Here is a 21084-nt window from a genome sequence, read left to right on the forward strand (position 1 = left end):
GAACTCTAGTTGTATATCAAGTTTGATTCTGTTGCCAATTGATCTGCAAAATTCTCCTATATGTAGTGAAGTTTTTTCTTTATTCTACTTGAAGAATTTTGCCGGATGTATTAGGCTTTCATTTTCTTTTGTCCTTTGACATAATTTCCAATAAACATCTAGCCCTTCTAACAAGGATTTTATCATTACTTTGCTCGTGTTTTCAACTTAATGGACATGACTGCTTATCTTATAAGAGCTTCTTTTGCACAGATTATTTTACTTCATAACTGCTTGAAAGTTTTTGTACAGGACTAAATGTGTCTCTGTGTTGCTGTTTTACCTTTACATGTCCTCTTCTAATATCACACTTCTTACAGTCATACCCTGTATCATGTTAGGCCTTTTCTTCCATGCAATTGAATTAAGAATCAGATATCAACTAATTTCACCATCAAATTTTGGTTGTACTAATGTTCTCAATTGCTTATTAAAAACTAAAAAATCCATTGACAACATAAACTGAAATTAATGGGTTGAGACAAAAACTTATTACAATATATCAGCTGGTATCCTGTTTCTTTGAACAAAGCAAACTTATTCTGATATATCATTACAAAAATAATAAATAACTCTTACCTCTCTTGTGCAAAAACTATGTCTGGATTCCTTACATGCCAGCAGCAGCTGTTACAGTTCCCCTTGCATCTTTCTGCTGAAACACTCCAGATGAAATCTTTTCCACTGGTCCTTTTCATATACTTCATTCCAGCTATGTGTACCCCATGAATATGAAATCTTCTGCCAGACACCTCTGCAGCTGATGCCTCAATGAGTCCAATCATAAACTCCCCAACGGCCCCATTATCTTCCTTTGGATCTCTGACCTGAATCAACATCAGCAGAATAAGACACTGCCTGCTTATTTCCTTCCCTTTACTCCCCTTAACATTGGCTTTTATACTCGGTCCCATCTGTATCCTCAAGCCTTCTAAAACCAATCCTTCCATCTTCTCCATTGCATCCAGAAGAATGGCCTCCAAGAAACCATTTTCAGGACCCACTAAAACAGGCTTGCCTTTGCGTTCGCCTGTCCTGCAGCCAGTTATATTGGCCATTGGCATTGATTCAAACAGGCTATTGAGCAAATCCTCCACTTTCATTGATGCCATTCGACATAGTACCTACAAAAACTGCAATATTTTAGGTAGTTTAAATTGATCAAGCAAGTAAAAAAGGGAAAACGAAAAAGCAAATAAAGCTTTTTATATGTAGCATTTTATTTTCTATTTTATCTTCTTCCTCAGTGCACCTCAGTAGCAGTTGTGGCATTCTCAGCAATTGCAGGCACAGAGAATTGCATGACTAATCTTCCCCATGGCCTGCCCAATCTCTTGATTTCATGAAGGTAACTCCCATCTGATAGCTTCATCAGCTCTGTGCCAAGATATTCTTGTGCTTTTCCTGTCATAGAGTGGAGGTGTTCTCTTTGTCTTTTCTCCATGTCCAGCCACTTGTCTATCCTACGAAGTTCTTGTTCAAGTTCTCTAGCTCTTCTCCAGTAGGCTAGAACAGCTGCTTCACGATCTCCAGAAAAATTTGTAATTAGAGGAGCTGAGATAGAGTTAGAGGTGGTCTCTTTTTGAGAAATGACCTGCAAAGAGGGTTTGGGTTGAGGGCATGGTTGGGGATGGGAAAGAGAACGGCAAAGGGAGAGGAAAGACTTGATCTTTGAGCAGCCGATAGGCGCTACTACGGGAGGGATATGTTTCTTGTCTGACATTGGGAGTCTCTCTGCAGTATGGCAGCCTTCCACCACTGCTGGAAGTTGAAGCTTTTCTGGGTTCTTTTCTGCCCGTTGAGATGTTTGGTTAAATGCCATGCTGTTCGATTTTTCTGTTACGCGCTGGTTTTGTGGGTTGTTGCGCTTTGATAGGCTCTTTAATTTAAATTTCAAATCTCTATAGACGCAATCATTTAACGGGTATCTCTCTCTCTATAGGTAATGTGCGGGCTTTCCTTTGAACCTGATGTATTCTAACTTCTAAGATGGTCTCCATCATATTTTTAAGTGCAAATCATTACCAAGAAACGTTCGTTAGCGTCCGAATTGCAAGGGTCAGGTTCTGAGGCCTACAATCTCATGTAGATTTGGCAACGTTCTTCTAGTGGTGCGATTGATATTATTAGCCGGATCGCCGGTTAAGTGCCGAAGGCCGCTCCTCAAAAAAAAAAATCTTTTTTTTTTTGCTCAAGTGTTCGGCCCATCCATGTTGATTAGGCCTGTTGCTTGGCAAAAGGAAGCAAAAGATTATACTATATATTCTTTAGAGATTTGTTTGGTTTGCGGTAGAGCTTATAGCAGGTTGGGCCTCAGGGCTAAACTCTGTTTACTTTTAATTAGGCTATAGGCTGGGTTTATTTAAAATTTAATCTTTTTTGTGTCCAAACCCAGCCCACGACTAGATCTAGTTTACTTTACGATGATATATTTCTAAAAATAAGCGTATTTTTTGAAATGACTTATGTTTGATTGAGCATGTAAAATATCTTTTATAATGTTAATAAATTCTTTATAATACAAAATAAGGACATAAGCAATTAGGATTAAGGGTATTTTTGAAAAAAAAGAATTTTATTCTGATTTCCAACCTATAGAAAAGTGGGTTTCAATTTTCTACGTATCTACTCATAAGGTTATTTCGGTTATTTTAGTTTTAAATTATTTATTTTTTAACGATGTTAGATGGTATTGGTATATATGCAAAAAAAAGGAAGGATATATAAGCAAATAGTAATTTTACCAAAGTATTCATATAATTTTATATATTTAGGTGGGTATACTTGCAAAAAAAAACCCTATATTTATTTATATGAAAAAGCTATTTTTCTATCTCTCATTTAATACCCCCAACCAAATATAAGCCATTTAATCTTTTTTTTTTGTTTACCACACTTTCCTTTACTTCTTTCTACAAGCCAAACAAATCCTAGATATCGGCCTCTAAAGCATGTGCATTTATATTCGATCATGACTGTGAACAATATTGAAAACCGGAAACTACAAAATATGCACACTTACTAGATGCACAACATTATGAGAATTAATAAGATAATTACCTAACAAAATCAATATGAACAAGAAGAAAGGTAGATCCATGTACACCAGTGGTGAAAGAACTTGGGTAGTGTGCACATTTTTCTTTGCTGCTGCGGATGCTCATGTGAGACCTAATCAACTTGTGATCGTTTCTGATACGACTGCAAGTATAAACACATGTGAAGGTGTTCAAGCAAAATCTCCCCCCCAACAAAAAAAAAAAAAAAAAAAAACAACACGCACATGGATGCGTGCACACATATAAAATAATACATGGGAGAGAAATGATGACACTTCATTATATTAGTTCGATAATTCTTGAAAAGCAATGGTAGACATGTGTGCCCATGTCGTGCCATAGGAACCGCCGATGCAGGCGCCAGCATCCAAGTTTTGGTTGGACCACAATAAATAAAAAAAAGGCAAGGTTTGCATGTGGCTCACATTCGTATGTGCACGTATAGGTATTGCATTCCATGTTTTTAGAACTTATCTCTTCTCCCAGGTAATCATTCCCTCGGCCATTCTCATTTATATATATATATAATATACGCATATTTTATAGTTGATGATATCTTTATTTCTTTAATAACTGAAAGGCATGCTTAAAGCTCGGTAGAAAGACCAAACCCAGATTAGATTAGCTTCTTTTCTTTAACAATTAGAAATAGCGTTGGGAGGAAAAGAGAGCCCCAAACATTCGTAGCCTCCCACTACTAATAGGAGCCTGAGCTGGTGCCACAATGGAACCTCTCCTTCCTTTCAGAGTGCCGGGACTTGCATTAAATGGCTAACGCTCATAATCTTTATTCCTTTGATTCCCGTACAGAATCTTTTTCCTTTATGACCGGACACTCTCCTCCGCAGGTATACGACTGCTCTATTTAGAACGTAGCCGGAGTCTACTCACCGGAAGGGACACACCCTCACGTGCACTGCGGTACCACGCCTCCTTTCATTTATATAGTATAGGTCATCTCTCTTGCCGACGAGGTCCACGTAACACAATTAACACGTGCGGTGGCGTAAGATACGGGATGCGATCAGCTTTAACTCCCCACATCAAGTACTATAAGTCTTTTTTTAATTTTTATAAGATATCCCATCAAGTTTGACCAAATGAGATCTAAATATGTATGCTAGACTATTGCGAGCATCAAACTAGTTGATAAGATACGGATAGAATAAAAGATAAATAGTACGAGTCCAGGGGGAGAAGATGAAATGGATGAAGATGTAGCACTAGTCTATAGTAAAAAAAAAAAAAAGAAAAATGTAGCACTAAATTATGTTGAGATGTAACACTAGGTTACAGTAAAAATATAAATTATATCTATTTTTAGGATAATTGGCTAAGATAAAAGTAAAGATAAAAAAATTGATTTGATTGATTATCGAAATATATTTTATGGAGTATAATTTTATTTGTTTATACAAACATACAAAAACTACCTACAAATACAATAACTATCCATTGTGACTATGACTTTCCACGTATGATTTTTATTTTTGGTTAACTGCTATCAACCATCTTCCTGCTATATACAAGCATGGTTACTTTGCAACTACTAGGCCAATAATCCTGCTTCATCAATCTTTAACTTATCCTGATGTAATTTGTGTTTGCTGACTTTCATCTACAAAATAGTTTTCTATTCTTGAGAATATGAGACCGGTATTTTTGGCACGGTTTTTTAACATATGAATTGAAGACTTAATCATTCGGTCTAGTTTCCATTTCAAGGCCGAATTCTACCTGTTCGGTCTAGGTTTCCACCTATATATGATTTCGAAGCCGAACTCTATCCAATCTTAATTAGAGTCATGCAATTCTTGTCTGCTATATTTTTTTCAAATTTTGTCTATGTAGCAATTTTCATTTGCTAAGTTATATAGTTGAGGTATGGTGCAAATAGAATTAAACTACGATGTTGTCCATTTGACCACCATCGGATGGACGATAGGATCACCAAAGGCTTCTCGGCGTCTCGTTCCATCGGGATCAATGATAAAATATGACAGCGGATCAGAATTTGGACGGTCATCCGTGCTTTGTGAGGTACGTACGGTACGGTACTAAAGAGAGAGGAGAGGGGGGGGGGGGGGGGGGGGGGGGCAAAGAGCACCTACGACGCAAGTGGAACTAGACCGTGAAAAAGGAACGGGAAACAGGAGGACGAAGGAAGAGTAGCGGGACCTGCTTCCGCTACGTGTCGCTTCGTCCATACCCGTGTCCGTCGCCAATCCGCGCCCGCATGTCCAATGCTCTCATCTCTCTACAATTCCACGGTCACTCCTTGCGTTGACCCAATCGGAAATCAGAAGTCCTCGCATAGTAATTCTGTTGTGTTTGTCTTTTTTGGAGAGCAGCTTTAGTTTAATAAGTTGGGGAGAGGTAGCGGACACTGCCGACTAGCTGGCCAGGAAGGCCGCACATACGGTCCTAAAAAGCCCTTACGGTCCTAAAAAGCTCTTAGTTTTTTATGGGACTATGTATATCTACATAGAGATAAATAGTATTGTGGACTGAGTGGTCTTCTATGTTGCTTATTACTTCGAAGGATGTTGCAGATTGGACGATCTCTTATATAGCTTATTACTTCGGAGGATTTATCTGGAAGAACCATACGTCCGCCCTCTTTTTTTTATTATTTTTTTTAATTTTACATACTGTACCTACACTTTTTGTGTTTGAGGCGGCTATGTACCAGAAAAAAAAAAAAAGGAAAAAAGAAAACTCCGGCCTATCCACGCTCCTAATTCCCCTAGCTTTATATTTCATTAAAGTCTTCTTATTTTAATACAGATTTAATTAGGAAACCTCGTTACTAGTGCGCTCTCTCTCTCTCTCTCTCTCTCTCTCTCTCTCTGTTCTCGTGGTCTTTTCTTTCTTCCTTCCCGTAACGTCCCTCTCTCTATATTTGTGTCTTCCTTTCCCCGACCCGCTTGCTGCTCTTTTCAACTGATAAGTCTCTTTCGTTCATTCTTGCCGAGTGTTCTTTATTCCCCGAATAGCCCCCACAGACGAACTACGGAAATGGACGCTTCTCCCAACTGGCTCGCCTTCTCCCTCTCCCACCAACCCGCTCTCTTCGGAGCCTTCTCCGCCGCCCCTCATCACGGTCAGTCTCTCTTCCCTTCCTCACTTTTGTTCTTTAGTTAAAGGAAATCTCGAACAGGCTCTAATGGCGTTTTTCTTTCTCTATTATTTCCCTTTACTTTTGGTTTGGCTGTAGGCGGAAAGGAGAAGATGGAGGAGGGCGGCGGCGGTGCTGGAGGTGACCAGGCGATGCATCCCGCGGAGGGGCCGAAACTAGAGGACTTTCTCGGCGGTTGTGGAGGCTTTTCCGGAGGTCATGCGGCTGCGGTAGAGACGGGTGCCAGCGGGGGTTACGACTCCGACCTCAGGAGCATGGCCGCTGGATTCCTGCAGAGTTCCATGACGGAGCGTCCGGATTCATCGGCCTCCATAACGGCGGCGGTGGCGCCAGACCAGCCAAGGAGGGCGTCGGAGACCTTCGGGCAGAGGACCTCCATCTACCGTGGTGTCACCAAGTAAGTATTACACTGAACGAGAGTAGAGCACAAGCCCAAGACGGGAAATAAGAAATCTTCTCTCTCTCTCTCCCTCACTCCCTCTCCCGGTCTTGGAATTTGAGGGGTATTTTGAGCAGGCATCGGTGGACGGGGAGATACGAGGCGCATCTTTGGGACAACAGCTGCCGCCGGGAGGGGCAGAGCCGCAAAGGCCGCCAAGGTACGCCGCTCCGGCTGACTTCAGCTGGCCACACCGGGCTCGGATCCTCGCCGGTGTTTCGTTTGCAGAGTCCACTGACTGAAACGTGCAATGATCTGTCATTCCGTTACCTCCTCGCCTTCATTCTCATCTCGACCCATCACCGCCGCCACCATCTACTCCTCCACCAATTTCCCGACGTCTTCTACTCCTCATCCTCCACACAGATAGACACGCGCCATGTCGTCCTCGCCTCCCACCTTCTGAACTTTTCCGACCTTCATCTTGTGCCGTGGATCTCCAATCTGTGATCAGGCTCCCATTATTTATGTTTATATCCGGTGACATGATTCCATCTGATCGACGAAAAAAATAGAAGAGAAGAAATTAGCAAACCACACGATTTCCGTCATAACTAAGAAAGCCGTGGAAGAGGGGCCGGGAAACAATGGAAGGGAGCAACGAGGATAGGGTTATAGTAGGATCGGAAATATAAATATGTATCCGATATAGAAATATATATATTTATATTTATTTTAAATAAATATGGATATAAATTAGATACCGAAAATATGGATATTATTTAGATAATTAAATTTTATGATCATAGAATCAAAAATATTACTATAAGTGGATGCTAAATCATGTTAATAATAAGTTAAGATGGTCATTTTTTTTAAATATATAAAGTTAAATAAAATTATATATTGAATCGGATATTTGAATACAACATGAATAGTTGTTTATTTATATTTATATTTATTTGTTTTATAATATAAATATAAATATAGATGTTGATATAAATATTAGTTGGATATTCAAATTTTTATTCCATGATCACAGCGCGCTTTCTAATTCGAAAAAAAAAAGAAAAAAAACTTGACACGTGGTACGAATCCAGATATGTGTCGGACTCTGAGTTGAAGCACCGAGAGGATCCGAACGAGGGCCTCCCCTCCAGGACGCGCGGCCTGCGCGCTCCTTGGCTCATACCTACCCTCCATGCGCAACTTAGATTATTTACATCCAATGTTTCTAACATGCGCTTCCCTCATTGTCTCTTTATGCTTTGGCGCCTTCTGATTGGCTTCTGCACGTCTGTTTGCTGTTCGATAGTCTACTTAGGTGAGGCTTTCTTTCAGTGATTCATTTCATTTTTTTAAAGAAAAAAAGAGAAAAAATATATAAAAACCAGAACCTAATTATTCACTATTTTTTTGAAATGGAAAAAATAGGCGGCTACGATCAGGAGGAGAAGGCGGCGAGGGCGTACGATTTAGCGGCGCTCAAGTACTGGGGTCCCAATGCCACGACCAACTTCCCGGTGAGTGATGGCACCACCTCCGCCTCAAGGGCAAAATGGGATTTTTTGGCTCAAAATACCTCATTGTACTCTTCGTATCGTAGGTGTCTAACTACGAGAAGGAGATGGAAGAGATGAAGAATAGGACACGTCAGGAGTTCGTGGCATCCCTCAGAAGGTGTCCTCTTCACGTGACAGTCGCGCATTGCATGCACGTATATATGTAGTGTTGACGTTGGGTTTCTATCTCATTTTATCTTCATGTGTTAATTTACAGGAAGAGTAGTGGGTTCTCTAGAGGAGCCTCCATATATAGAGGAGTCACTAGGTTAGTCGAATTATCTTTTTTCTTAAGTGGATTGGAATTTATAAATCCTGTTAAATTTAAGTGCTATGTTGATTAAGTTATATTTTCTTGCTTGCATGGAGAATACTTCAGACACCACCAGCATGGCCGATGGCAGGCAAGAATTGGGAGAATAGCTGGAAATAAAGATCTATATTTAGGAACTTTTAGTAAGTGTCTAAACTTTGAACTATTTCGTTATGAGTTACACCAGCATTTTGGCTTATTAACTCAATTGTATTGGATATTTTTCTTTTTTCTTTTTTATTTTGCTGCGTCTCTCTTTCGTTTTCTTCTAAATGAAAGTGAATGGGCTCTGTTTAATCTGAAAGAAACGAAAAGAAAAAGAAAAGAAAAACATTTGTAACGGATGGTTTGATTATTATTAGGTACACAAGAGGAAGCTGCAGAGGCTTATGACGTTGCGGCAATCAAGCTCCGGGGGCTCAATGCGGTGACAAACTTCGACATGAGTCGCTATGACGTTGAGAGCATCCTGAACAGCGACCTCCCCATTGGTGGGGTATCTAACAGGACCTTCCAGACCTCGGATTCATCATCGGCATCCTCGGAATCCAATGCCAGGCATCAAATTGGTGGGGAGGATTCCATTACCCTGGCCTCATCAGAACGGGGCCAGGACAAGTGCTCTTTACTAGCTCTGCAGCAGCAGCAGCAACAGCAACAGAGAAATCTGACGTCGGGTTTTGAAGCGTTTGGTTCTGGTGTTAATGTGGATTTCTCTGCTGCTGCTTATGTTGGTGGTATTGGTCAAGGGAGAGTGGGGACCGTTGGGTGGAACGGTCGGATGGTTCAACAGCAAGAGCAAAGCCAGAGCAGGAGTTGTTCTTCAGTACCTTGTGCTACTCCTATCACCATGGTGGTGGGCTACGAGGGTTCCGGTTACCGGGGGAGGGAGGGGGGGAGCTGGGTCACGCCACCTTACTACTACCAACAGGGTGCAAAGCCTACAGTCGCAGCCTTGCATGCAGCCCTTTATCGGATGGAATGATGTCCTTTATGTCATGCAATGATGTCAATGTGTGGGATAATGAGGGAACACTGCATGAGCATGCAGAAAGAAAAAGAAACGCGCAGAGAGAGAGAGAGAGAGAGAGAGAGAGAGAGAGAGATGATTTGAACTGACAAGGACAGAAAGGAATAGGCAGACTTGTGGTGGACTAACATGAAGTCTAAAGTTTTGCTCATGGTCATGTTCCTTTGCTTTGTGCCATTCCTTTCCTGACATGATTCTATACCATCATCATCAGCTTAGTATCGACACGAGACGTTTAATTATGTCTTTTCCTTTTGGCCAAGTTATGCTTAGCTTCTATTCAGCGACTGAGAAAAGCCCATCTAAGATTTCTTGTATGTTTTTAAATTACTGATATTTGAAACTCTTTCAATTCTCTGGTGAATGCATTAAAAAAGTTGATACAGTACTGTTGGTTGAGGTTATCTCAACGTCTGTGGGCACGTCATGGTGCACACGAAGGTTTCATGCTAAAAGGATTCTTTTGACTCGAATGCATGCTCACTGCTTCTCTCCTCTTCAAAGAATCATCCCTCGTCACTCTATCCCCTCCTCGTGACCATCATAACGACTGTCATCACTCTTATCACCACCACCATCATAGTCATCACTACCACCAATATCAGCACGACCATCATAGCCATAGCACCTATCACCACGATCAACTATACCACTAGGACCACCAATATCAACACAACCACTGCTATTACCACACCCATCATCACCATAACCTCAACACTATTGGCACCTCACCGAGCGAAACCCTATTCCCTATCTCTTTACAAGCCCAATTGACTACCACTTGCATCTTGCCTCATGCCAACGACCCCAAGTGTATATAAGGCTTAGCTTTGCTTGGTTGTGCTTTTACTTTAGCAAAATGGCAGACAATCCAACACTCTTTTTGTCAAAAGGAAGAAATGGGAAAAAAGAACAATAAGGATATATGTGAGAGAACTATCATAAGAGAAATACAACAAGAAACTCACCCAGGTTAGACAAATGTATCACTACCCTAGAATGGGCTTGTAACCGCTCTCATTATACTAGCAAACAGCCCCTTCTTAATTACAAATAGAACCAAAATAAAATACAATCACCAAGGATGAAAACAAAGGTTCTAAGCTGCATCCAGGTTTAAGTTGTATCTTTCACTCAAAAGAAATGTTGATCTTCCTTCGCAACATCGACCATTAGATCGTGCTCTGCACAAACCTCTAAGCACTTCGAACTCTTTCATTCATAGGCCTTTACAGATCTCGGAGTGACCATTGCATGATCCAATGGTAGATTCGTGCGAAAAAAAGATGAATCCTTCTTTTGTGCGAAAGATACAACCACCATGTCGACTCCATCCATCTATACGTTCACAAAACTATAAAGCTCTCGACTCTCCAAGTAAATATAAAAAGCCCATTAATCAAACACCTCTACACCTCTAATATTATAGTTGCTACTAGCGTAAGTAGTAAGAAGCTATTCTGAGAGCAAGGGGTGCAATTGAGGCGAGCCAAGTTAAGAAGCTAGAGGCTTGAGCTTGACTTGATTCAAAATACTCCGACTTGAAACTTAAATCAAGATCGATCAAGCCTTAATATCCAAGCTTAAACTCAACTTGATCAAGAAAAACGATACTCGAAATCGACTAGATTTGACTCGACTCGAATATCAACCGAGTTATACTTGAGCTCGAGTTCAAGCATGAATTCGAGCCTTAGTCATAATAAAAAATATGATTAATATATATATATATATATATATATATATATATATATATATATATATATATATATATATATATATATATATAAAACTAGCTTTTGAGCTAAGTATTTTTGCTACTTAAGCCCAATAATAATTGAGTCTAGTCAGGTCGAGCTTGGACTTGAGCCAAGATCATGCACCACGTGCCTCAATGACTAAGATGATGCACCTGATCATCATTAGTGTTGCGACACAAACCGCTACGTGCTTTCTCTTCCTCTTCTTGGCTGGCAACTTGGTTTTTTAATTCTTCTTTACTTCTCTATATCTAGATAAAGATCAGTACCTTCTAGCCGAAGGTTGAGAAACTTGCCAAATGGCGCCCTTTTTTTTTTGGTAAAATAGGGAGCAAACTGCTGCATTCATATATAAGAATAGCAATTACATGCAGCACCATTAATACAGAAACCAATCCCAAAGAAAATAGAATTACCAACGTACATCGATATAGAAAACTATAGTTCCCAACCTGGAGAATATAACCAAACATGATTACTGTACAGGAAACAAGAATCCTGTTGAGAAGTGAAATGTTAACACGGTAGAGCAGAAGCCTAACACCAGAGGAGCCTCTACAGTAGACATGATAGAAATCAGGCTACAAGCTAAGAGCCGAGCTAGCTATAGAAGAAACCATATGGTATGCTGGGAGTTGATTGAAATGATAACTTAGCCTCTGAAACAAAAACAATCCCTTATAGGATGTGTTGGCCGAAGTCCTGTGCTGACAAAGTAGCTAGGTTGTAGATGCTGTATTGAATGATAGAGCAATGGAAGATTTCACTTGAGAACAAAACAATTATGAGTGAGGTTGTGAGTACATGGTCATCCCAGGCCATTAGATAGTCGATAAGAGGAAACACATCTAGTCTCTTGAACAGCTCCAGAGTGCAAAAAAGTATTAATGTTGATAACGGACAGATGTGATGAACTAAAATAAGTGTCAAACTGAAGTGAAAAAGCCACAGAATATTTGAACGAGTTCAAGAAGAGCAATAGGTGTCCATAGCATACGCACCAGCCGGCCTGCAACATCCTGACACTCATTATGAGTCACCTGACCAATAGGAACATAAGAGTAGCTGTCAAAGATTAGAAAAGCATCAGATGATGAGTGATAGTTAAGGTCAGCATCCATCATCTGTTCCAAAGATGGTGCACACTTCTATGGTCATCAATTAAAACAACAAATAAATCTGCAGGTAGTTCATTAGAGAAATTAAAGTTGACATCTCCTGATCAGGCTGACTATGACAGAAAGCCAGCAGCTTGATTGGCTTTGCGGTAAATGTGAGACACCAAAAACCGGTGTAGTTGATTTCCAGTGCCAAATGTCATTTATTAGAGGGAAATAGTGACACCTACATAATGACGAAGGATTGGTTATCCATTTGTTAACAGTTAGGAAATCTCCTTCCAACCAAAGGTGCTGTGCCTGCAATTCAACGACGACAACATAAAGACCTATCCAAGTGGCTGTGAGCTCAGCTTGAGAAACTGAGGATAGAAGTAGTTGTCTACCCCCAGCTTTAATAACCCGATCTGTATAATTTTGAATAACATACCCAGCTGCAGCTTTGGATTCTGTTATGGCAGCATCAAGATTAGTTTTGAAAACTCCCAAGGGAGGGGACAGCCACGACACTAAGATGTTGTTTGAGTTAGTAAATAAATGCTGAGCACCAACCCTAGTACGTTATTATGCTACTGAACAGGGGGAACTATAAAACAAGAGGTCTTTCTACACAGTTGAGTGGGATAAGGAGTCTGCTGGAAGATTCTTTCATTACAGGCCACCCAAATCAGCCACGCAACACAAGCAAACAAGGCTCTCGTTTCTGCCTTTACCTGGACGATAGAGATATACTCTATTGACGCCGGCAAAGGCTGAGGAAGAAAGCCATGCCTGCGTATGCATTGTTGTTAACCCCAGCAAGTAGGTATAAAGGAATACCGAATAATCACATGTTCTGAATCTTCTACCGCTTATTCACAAAGGTCACAATAGAAACATCCTTCATTTATGATACCTCTGCTATGCTGAAGTTTTTTGGCAAGGCAATATAACAGTCTGCACCAAAAGATTTTTACCCTCATTGGTATATTCAATTTCCAAATCCATCTGAAATTGTATGGAGTTATAGCTGGTACATAAGGCTTAACCAATCCATACATGTCTTTAATAGTGACTTGATTAAGCCTACTAGTTCCCCAACAAAGCTGATTAGACCAGTTTCCTTGCGCAAGGGGAAGGCAACAAATCTGGTTCATCATCTCAGCTGAAAACAGGAGGCCAACAATTTCCGATTCAATGAGATTTTGCACATCCATATCCATGTTGCAATGTTCAACATTTAATGGAGTAGGCCACATCAAGAGAAGAGTGATGGATAGCCATGGGTCTTTGAGGATATTTATACTCAAGCCCGTCCCAATGTTCCATATAAAATGAAGGACCGTACTCTCCTCCAAATAGGGGAGCACCTTCGTAATTTCCAATAATTGTACCAAGTGCCCATAAAATAATTCTTAGCATACACAAATTTGGCCCATAATGAATTGGGGCTGAGAGTGCCTTGCGCTGCAAGCTCACGGAGGAAGGCTTTGCATCTATTAGTTAGATTGACCCCCAGCCCCAGCCCCACCCCCACCCCCCAGGCTTTGCATCTAGTAGTTAGATTGACAATGCTGAGTCTCACCGTCCCCCACGCACAAGAAAGCCCGGAATTCCCTATCCAATTTAGCAAGAAATGCCAAAGGTACTATAACCGGAGATATACAATATAACGGAATCGAGGACAGCGCAAACCAAACAAGAGTTGCTTTTCCCGCAAGAGATAGAGCCTTCCACTTTCAGTTCCCAATCCTAGCCATCACCTTTTTCAATAGAAATTGAAATCCGAAGTGGACAGTTGCATACCTGATAAAGAAACTCCGAGGTACTTCCAAATGCTCCTCCATTCTGTCACATAAAAGAGTCCCTTGATTTGAGATTTAAGTACACCAAGAGTTGAAGGGATAAAGATCATATGGAATTTATTACATTAATAATTTGGCCAGAGAGAGAGAGAGAGCAATAAGCATCTATGAGTGAAAATAAATATATACTATCCCCGATAGTTGCCCTTGTAATCAGCAAGTAGTCATCTATAAAATAGTAGGCCCTTCCCGCATCGACTGGTAAGCCCTAAACATTTGGTGTTGAACGATGAAATATAAAAATTCGAAAAAGATCTCAGAACACTTTACGAACAAGTATGGTGATAATGGATAATCCCATTTAAGACGTTGGGTTGGAGAAAACTAAGAAGTAGGCACCTCATTTATCGATAAAGCAAAGGTGGAGTTAAGCATGGATGCCTTCACCTGAATAAATTTGGAATGAAGCCCAAATTGGGCAAGCAACTTAAATAAAAAAAAGCCAATGGACACGATCATAGGTTTTTTACTTATCTAATTTTAACATCATCAAGCTCTGTGAGGATGAGGCCCATAATAATGAGTGCATCAACTCCTGACTAAGAAGAATTTGGGTAGTGGTGTTCTAACCATGAGTGAAAGCTCCTTGCTTCGAGGAAATAATGTTAGAATAGGCTTGAGTCTATTTACTAATATTTTGACCATTATTTTATATATGGTATTACACATGCTTATTGGTCTATAGTCCTCAATTCCTTCAGGGTTGCTCTTCTTAGGTACTAAGGTGATGTATGTTCTTTTTGAAGCATTAGGTATTTCGACAACTCTGAAAAAAATTTGAACAGATTGAATGACCTCCTTTCTAATGATATGCTGGAATTCAAAAAGGTTAGAAAAACTATCCAGCCTATGTGCTCTATCAGGATGCATTCTCTAAATAACTTTGACAATTTCTTCTTCTTCTACATGCCTAATAAAGGTTGCAATATGCTCATTGGTGATCTCTAGCATAACCATAGGTAAGTCAAGTTCATGCTGCACGGAATGTTCGGACCATCTTTGTTGAAAATGATCTAGCAGCATTTGACTAATCTGAGTTTGGTCCTCTACTATTTTCCTTTGGCTCATCCATAGTCTCGCAATTTTATTCTGCTTTCTTCTAATAGTTGTTGATTTATGAAAGAACTTAGTGCTAGCATCTCCATTCTTTAATCATATGATTCTGACCTTTTGTCTTTAGAACATTTCCTGCATTTGAAGGTTTCGATGATAGGCTCTTAGAAGGGATATGAGGTGCATGTGTTGTTGTTCAATGAGACCACCCTGTTGAGCTTCCATTATCTGTAACAAATGTATCTCCTCATATAACTGATGTCTCTTTTTAAATAAATTACCTAGACTTCTCTTTCGATGCTCAATAGCTTGTTTTGTGTTCTGAAGGAGCCTAGTCAACTTGACTCCTGATGAATGATGACCCTCATAATGCCAAACCTGTTTATTAAGCTCCTGAATGCCTTCATAGAATAGCCAAAACTTTTCAAATCTAAAAGATATTGGCCCTCTAGGTGTTTCCCTAATTGCATATAGTAGTATAAGGGAGCGATCAGAGACATATCTAGTTAGATGACTAAGACATGATTTAAGAAAGAGATCAATCTAAGTATCAGAAGCAAAGGTCCTATCCAACCTTTCCTAGACCCGAGAAAGACCCAAATGGCTATTGCACCAAGTGTAATTTGGTCCTTGATGGCCCAAGTCTTTAAGGCCGGTTTGCTAGAGGAAGATACAAACTTCACGAACTTTTCTATTAATTTTACAAGGTCTACCCCATTTCTTATCTTCAAAGAAAGTAATGCAATTGAAATCACCACACTACAAGAAAATACACTTTCAGCGACCACTTTCGGCGACTCCATGAATCGTGGTCGCGGCAAATAAGGCTATTTGCGACCAACATCCTTATTAGTTACTGAATGGTTATCCTACACCGACGAAATGGATATTTGGTCGCGGAAAAGCAAAACCAAGTTGGCGGGGTGGAGGTAAACGTTTGGCGACTAACGTTTCGTCGCGGATAATAAGGCTATCTGCGACCACCATCCTTGTTAGTTACGGAATAATTATCCTACACCGACGAACTGCATATTTGGTCGCGGAAAAGCAAAACCAAGTTGGCGGGTGGCGGTAAAACTTTGGGCGACTAACGTTTGGTCACGGAAAAGAAGGCTATCGGCGACTAACATCCTTGTTAGTGACGGAATAAATATCCTACACCGACGAAATGCATATTTAGTCGCGGAAAAGCAATACTAAGTTGGCACGAGTCCAATATTTCGCGCGGGCTGGAGGAAAAACTAACGATGTTGTGCTAGCCCCTGTAAAATGCTAATTTCTAAGTTCAAAAAAAGAAAAAACTACTTATTTTCAAATGGTGCCATTTGACATCTTAATTCACTTAGGAATGCATATTCTTGTCTCTTCGGCTAAATCTCAATCCCACAACTTTTCTTCATACTTAAATTCTTTTTTTTATTATTATTATAATATAATTTTAAAAGCTCGAGCTCGATGCTTGACTCCTTATCAAATAAATATATGGATCGACAGGATACGCGACATGAGGACGTGGCAGGAACGAAAATTCGCTTAAAAATATATAGAATTTTTGGACATCCTACGGGCAGGATCGAAAATCCGCTCCGAAATAAATTTGCACGCATCCTTTTTAGTTACTGAATGATTGTTTTACATCAATTAAATGCATATTTGATCGTAGAAAATCAAAATCAAGTTGGCGCGAGTCCAGTATTTCGCGCGGGCTGGAGGTAAAAGTTTTAGCGACTAAATTTTGGTTCCTAAAGGTTCATATGTAGCGACTAAACCAATTTAGTCGCGAAAAGTATGAATGCAGGGAAACCAAATAAAAAAAAACCTAATTCCCTATTTTTCTCCTTTTCACCCGCACGTCGCCTTCATCCCGCCTTCACCCCGCCTTCACCCTTTCGCCCGTTCGGTCATCCCTTCGGCGTCGGCGTCCCAAGGTACGTTCTCTTCTCGATTTTAATTTAGCAGAGGCCGGGAGGGAGAGGGAGAGGGAGAGGGAGAGGGAGAGGTGGCCGGAGGTCGTCGGGAAATTAGGAGGCCAGCCGGGAGAGGATTGATAAGCTGGGAGAGAAACAGAGGCCGGGAGGGAGAGGGAGAGGGAGAGGTGGCCGGGGGTCGTCGGGGGTCGTCGGGAACCAGTGGAGGCGAGCCGGGAGAAGAAGAAACCCTTTTATTTTGCAGAGGCCGGGAGGGAGAGGGAGAGGGAGAGGGAGCGGTGGCCGGGGGTCCTCGGGGGTTCTCCTCCTTCGCCGCCGCCGCCGCCACCGGGGAATTTGGAGGCGAGGCGAGAGAAGAAGAAACCGACGAGGGCTTCTCCTCCTTCGCCGCCGCCGCATCCACCGCGGAGGGCTTCTCCTCCTTCGCCGCCGCCGCCGCCACCGGGGAGGAGATTTGGGGCTAGGTCCTTTTCCTAGGCCGGCAGGGAGAGAGAGCGAGGAGGGATTTGGGGACGGTGGTTTTGTTTTGGGTGGAGAGAAACAGAGGATGTTTTGGTCTTGGTTTTCCTTCCCTCACGTTACTCCGATCCAGCTGGGCCATCGGGAAGAAAGATAGGGGGATTGGAGAGGGTGGAGATTTTTTTAATTTTTTCTTCCCATTTCTATTTGGGTTGAATGGTTGCCATGCTGTGGTATCGAAGGGGAGATGGGAGATGAAATTTTTTTTAAACTAAATATATTTTCATGCTCCTATTCAAGAATTATATTAAACTGAAGAGGCTTTTTTATCTTTGTTAGATTCATGCATCTTTGTTGAAATAGTATACTTGACAGCTATCTATTTTCATATCATTTTTTAACTATTTTGTACTTATTAAAATTTAGTATTATTATAATAATAAAAAAAAAGAAATGTCTCATTCACTGAATTTGTCTTAGGCCTCCAAATGTATTGGGCCGTCTCTAATTTTCTGCTGCAACTTTTTTTTGCAGGATACAAAAATAAATCTATAAACTAATCAATCTAACTTGATGAAGTACTTTGTAGGTCAGTCAAAATGGACAAGAGTTGGATGACAATAAAAAATAGAATGAAGAGTAAAGTGTATAGAGAAGGGGTGAAGTCCTTTATTGAATTTGCGGTGGCAAATTTAAGCTCAGCAAATGATATTTGGTGTCCTTGTGTCGAGTGCATGAATGACAAAAAACAAAGCATTCAAGTTGTCAAGATTCATTTAATGTTAAAAGGAATCTCGCCTTCTTATAAGACTTGGGTGCAACATGGAGAATATGCAATTGAAGGCACAATATGAAATTGCATTACAAGCATGTTAAGAACGTCTTACATATGGATCCTTATAGTCATCCATACGAACATGTGACTCAAGAGGATTGGCGCCACTTAATTGACGATGTGTGGAAAAGCAAAGAACACAAGGTAACTTACATATTTAGTGCTTCAGAGTTTATAAGTAAAATATTTGATCATAATGTTTTCTTTAGATTTTTAATTTGTATTTTTTTTGAAGGTGAGATCAAAAGCAGGCAAAAAGAATAGGAAAAAGCTTGAGTACAATCATTGTTCAGGATCTCGGTCATTTGTTGCAACAATGACTATACAGGTAATATATTTTTGAGTATGTACTGGCTATATTTTTAGTGAATTGCCTGTGAAACAGTCTATGGGATAGTTTTGGCTATTGTAAAATAGATAATTTGCTGCAAGTAGATTTTTTATTCTAGTTTGCTGCATGTATATTTTTGGAATCATTTATGCAAGTAGATCTGACAGTTATTCTAGTTTTTTTATTATATAGTGGCTATATGCTAATCTAAATTACACTTTGCAGCCGGAGTTTAATAGTTCTGAAAACCTTGAATTTCCAGAATTCTATAAGAAAACTCATACCAAGAAGAACAAAGAGTGGATTGATCCTATTTACGCCGTGAAACATGTAGGTATCTAAAATCTCAATAATAATTTAAATCACTTTATGCTTTTGCAAGATTATATATACATTTAATTCTGTTGTTACCTTTGCATTGACAGTCAAAGATGTTGAGCTTGCGAGAAGAATCTTTCTAATCCGGTGTGCAATTAACATCAGAGGAGATGTCTAGGCAGGCACTTGGAAAAAGGAAGAGATACATTCTTGGATTTGGGGATGGGCCGAAGCCCTCTTCATCTTCTTCCACACCTAGTCGTGTGTCACAAGACCATGTTGGGGAGTTACAGAAACTTAAAGCTGAGATGGAGGAGATGAAGATGGAGCGTGAGATGGAGCGTGAGGAGCTGCGGAGGCAATTGGAACAGGAGAGGAGAAAGCGTGAGGAGGAAAAGAAAGAGCGAGAGGAAGAACAGAAGCAAATTGCACATCTTACAAGTTTGGTGACAGAGTTCTTAAAGGAAAAGACTCAAACGCATAAGTCGTCTATCCATCATGATGGGGCCATGTCATCAACTGGTGGCACAAATACTCGTTGGTATGTATTCTCATTTATATTACGTAGGTTATTTAGAGATTTGGACCAAATTAAGTGAAATATCATTGTGAACTTATACTTGAATTTTAGTTTATTATTTTTCACATGTGGTTATTGATTGTGTATTCTTTTTTGCTTACTCAGATACATGGTGGAGTTATGAGCATGTGAATCTAGTTTTTGGTACATGAATAGCTTTTGTTCAGATGATCATGGTGGAGTTGTCTACAAGCAGAAATCAGTTTTTTGTTTATTCATATTTTTATCTACATGATGGTTGTTTGGATGAATTGCAAGATCAGATATTTTGGGATTTTTAATTTACATTTTGATGTGTTTGGTGATGATTATCACCTTAACATATGGTATGGATGAAACATTTTGATGAATGGTTAATAGGTTTGCTTGACTTTAGACTTATAGATGATGATATTTATAATGAATGATTATGGATTCTCCAACATTGTGTATACTTCTATTTGGATGAGCAAATGTATTGTGCAATATGGATAATGGATAGGCTGTGTTGGTTGTACAGGATTTGGAACGAGCCCAAAAATAAATATTAAGCTTATAATTTGAATTATTAATTAAATACAGGTTAATACTTTCTGCCACCAAAAAATGTTTGTTGCCAATGCATTCCAATACATTCTACGACCAAACTCTTGGTGGGGGAAGATAGACATTCAGTGACCATATTTTTGGTAGCGGAAGACAAACATTCCACGACCAACTATTTGGTCGGCGTGGGAATTAGCGACAACAAATTTGGTCGCTGAAAAGTTGCTTTGGCAACCAAACGTTGGTCATTGTTGGTGTACCTTAGGTGACCACACAATATTGGTCGCCAAAACCTTTCAGTGACTAGGGTTCGGCGACGAAGAATATTCTAGTCGCGAAAAGGTTTCGGCGACCAAATATGGTTATTCGGCGACTCAAATCTTAGTCGCTGAATATGTATTTTCTTGTAGTGCCAATAAGAAGGAAGGGTAAGCCTAAAAACATAACCATACTAGTCTCAGCCCAAATGCATTGGCGCTCAAATCATAAGTACTAGTATCCACTAACCCTAAGTGTACATGTCTGTCCGTGCAGAGTGCTTGCTGCAACTCCAGCTACTGCCAATATCTTTATGCCAGCTTACAATAACACTCGTTGAAAGTCCAATTGCCGGAATCATATACACTTTCCATAGTGTACCCATCACCCTTTTGATTCTATCCATGGCATTTTCAAAAAATCCGATTTCCACAAGGCAACATATAGAGGACTATGTTGGCGGATCAAAGATTTAGTATAGTTGACAAAGGGGGTTTTGGTTGCCCCCCAATATTTTCAAGCTAGAATTGTCATGATAACTGTGAGGATGGAGA

At 40.2% G+C, this 21084-nt stretch overlaps 3 protein-coding genes across 6 annotated transcripts; 2 read left to right on the forward strand and 1 right to left on the reverse strand.

Annotated features, from left to right (window-relative positions):
* Window positions 1-486: 486 nt before the first annotated feature.
* Window positions 487-1988, reverse strand: LOC113461173 (uncharacterized). The gene is made up of 2 exons (XM_026800797.4): window positions 1292-1988; window positions 487-1163 (listed from the first exon to the last, which is right to left on the reverse strand). The coding sequence occupies exons 1-2, from the start codon at window positions 1859-1861 to the stop codon at window positions 615-617; spliced, it is 1119 nt and encodes a 372-aa protein (XP_026656598.1). The 5' UTR covers window positions 1862-1988; the 3' UTR covers window positions 487-614.
* A 4060-nt stretch (window positions 1989-6048) lies between these two features.
* On the forward strand, window positions 6049-9994 carry LOC103696173 (AP2-like ethylene-responsive transcription factor AIL5). Its single transcript, XM_026800795.3, has 9 exons — window positions 6049-6201; window positions 6316-6634; window positions 6754-6836; window positions 7932-7940; window positions 8051-8139; window positions 8223-8296; window positions 8396-8446; window positions 8558-8634; window positions 8854-9994. Exons 1-9 carry the CDS (start codon window positions 6117-6119, stop codon window positions 9474-9476), a joined length of 1410 nt encoding a protein of 469 aa, XP_026656596.2. The 5' UTR covers window positions 6049-6116; the 3' UTR covers window positions 9477-9994.
* A 6035-nt stretch (window positions 9995-16029) lies between these two features.
* Window positions 16030-20180, forward strand: LOC113461806 (uncharacterized). 4 transcript variants are annotated; one of them, XM_088716180.2, is made up of 5 exons: window positions 16030-18662; window positions 18754-18846; window positions 19075-19179; window positions 19275-19708; window positions 19853-20180. In XM_088716180.2, the coding sequence occupies exons 1-4, from the start codon at window positions 18534-18536 to the stop codon at window positions 19308-19310; spliced, it is 363 nt and encodes a 120-aa protein (XP_088572306.1). In that variant the 5' UTR covers window positions 16030-18533; the 3' UTR covers window positions 19311-19708; window positions 19853-20180. The 4 variants fall into 4 exon arrangements, 1 of the variants encoding a protein (XP_088572306.1); XR_016399257.1 differs by having other exon boundaries at window positions 16609-18662; window positions 19112-19179; XR_015975396.2 differs by having other exon boundaries at window positions 16596-17224; window positions 18218-19179.
* The last annotated feature ends 904 nt before the right edge of the window (window positions 20181-21084 follow it).

The sequence above is a fragment of the Phoenix dactylifera genome, chromosome 2 (assembly GCF_051530095.1).
Source record: "Phoenix dactylifera cultivar Ajwa chromosome 2, Ajwa_hap1_PhDact_Kaust_v1.1, whole genome shotgun sequence".
Lineage (NCBI taxonomy): Eukaryota > Viridiplantae > Streptophyta > Magnoliopsida > Arecales > Arecaceae > Phoenix > Phoenix dactylifera.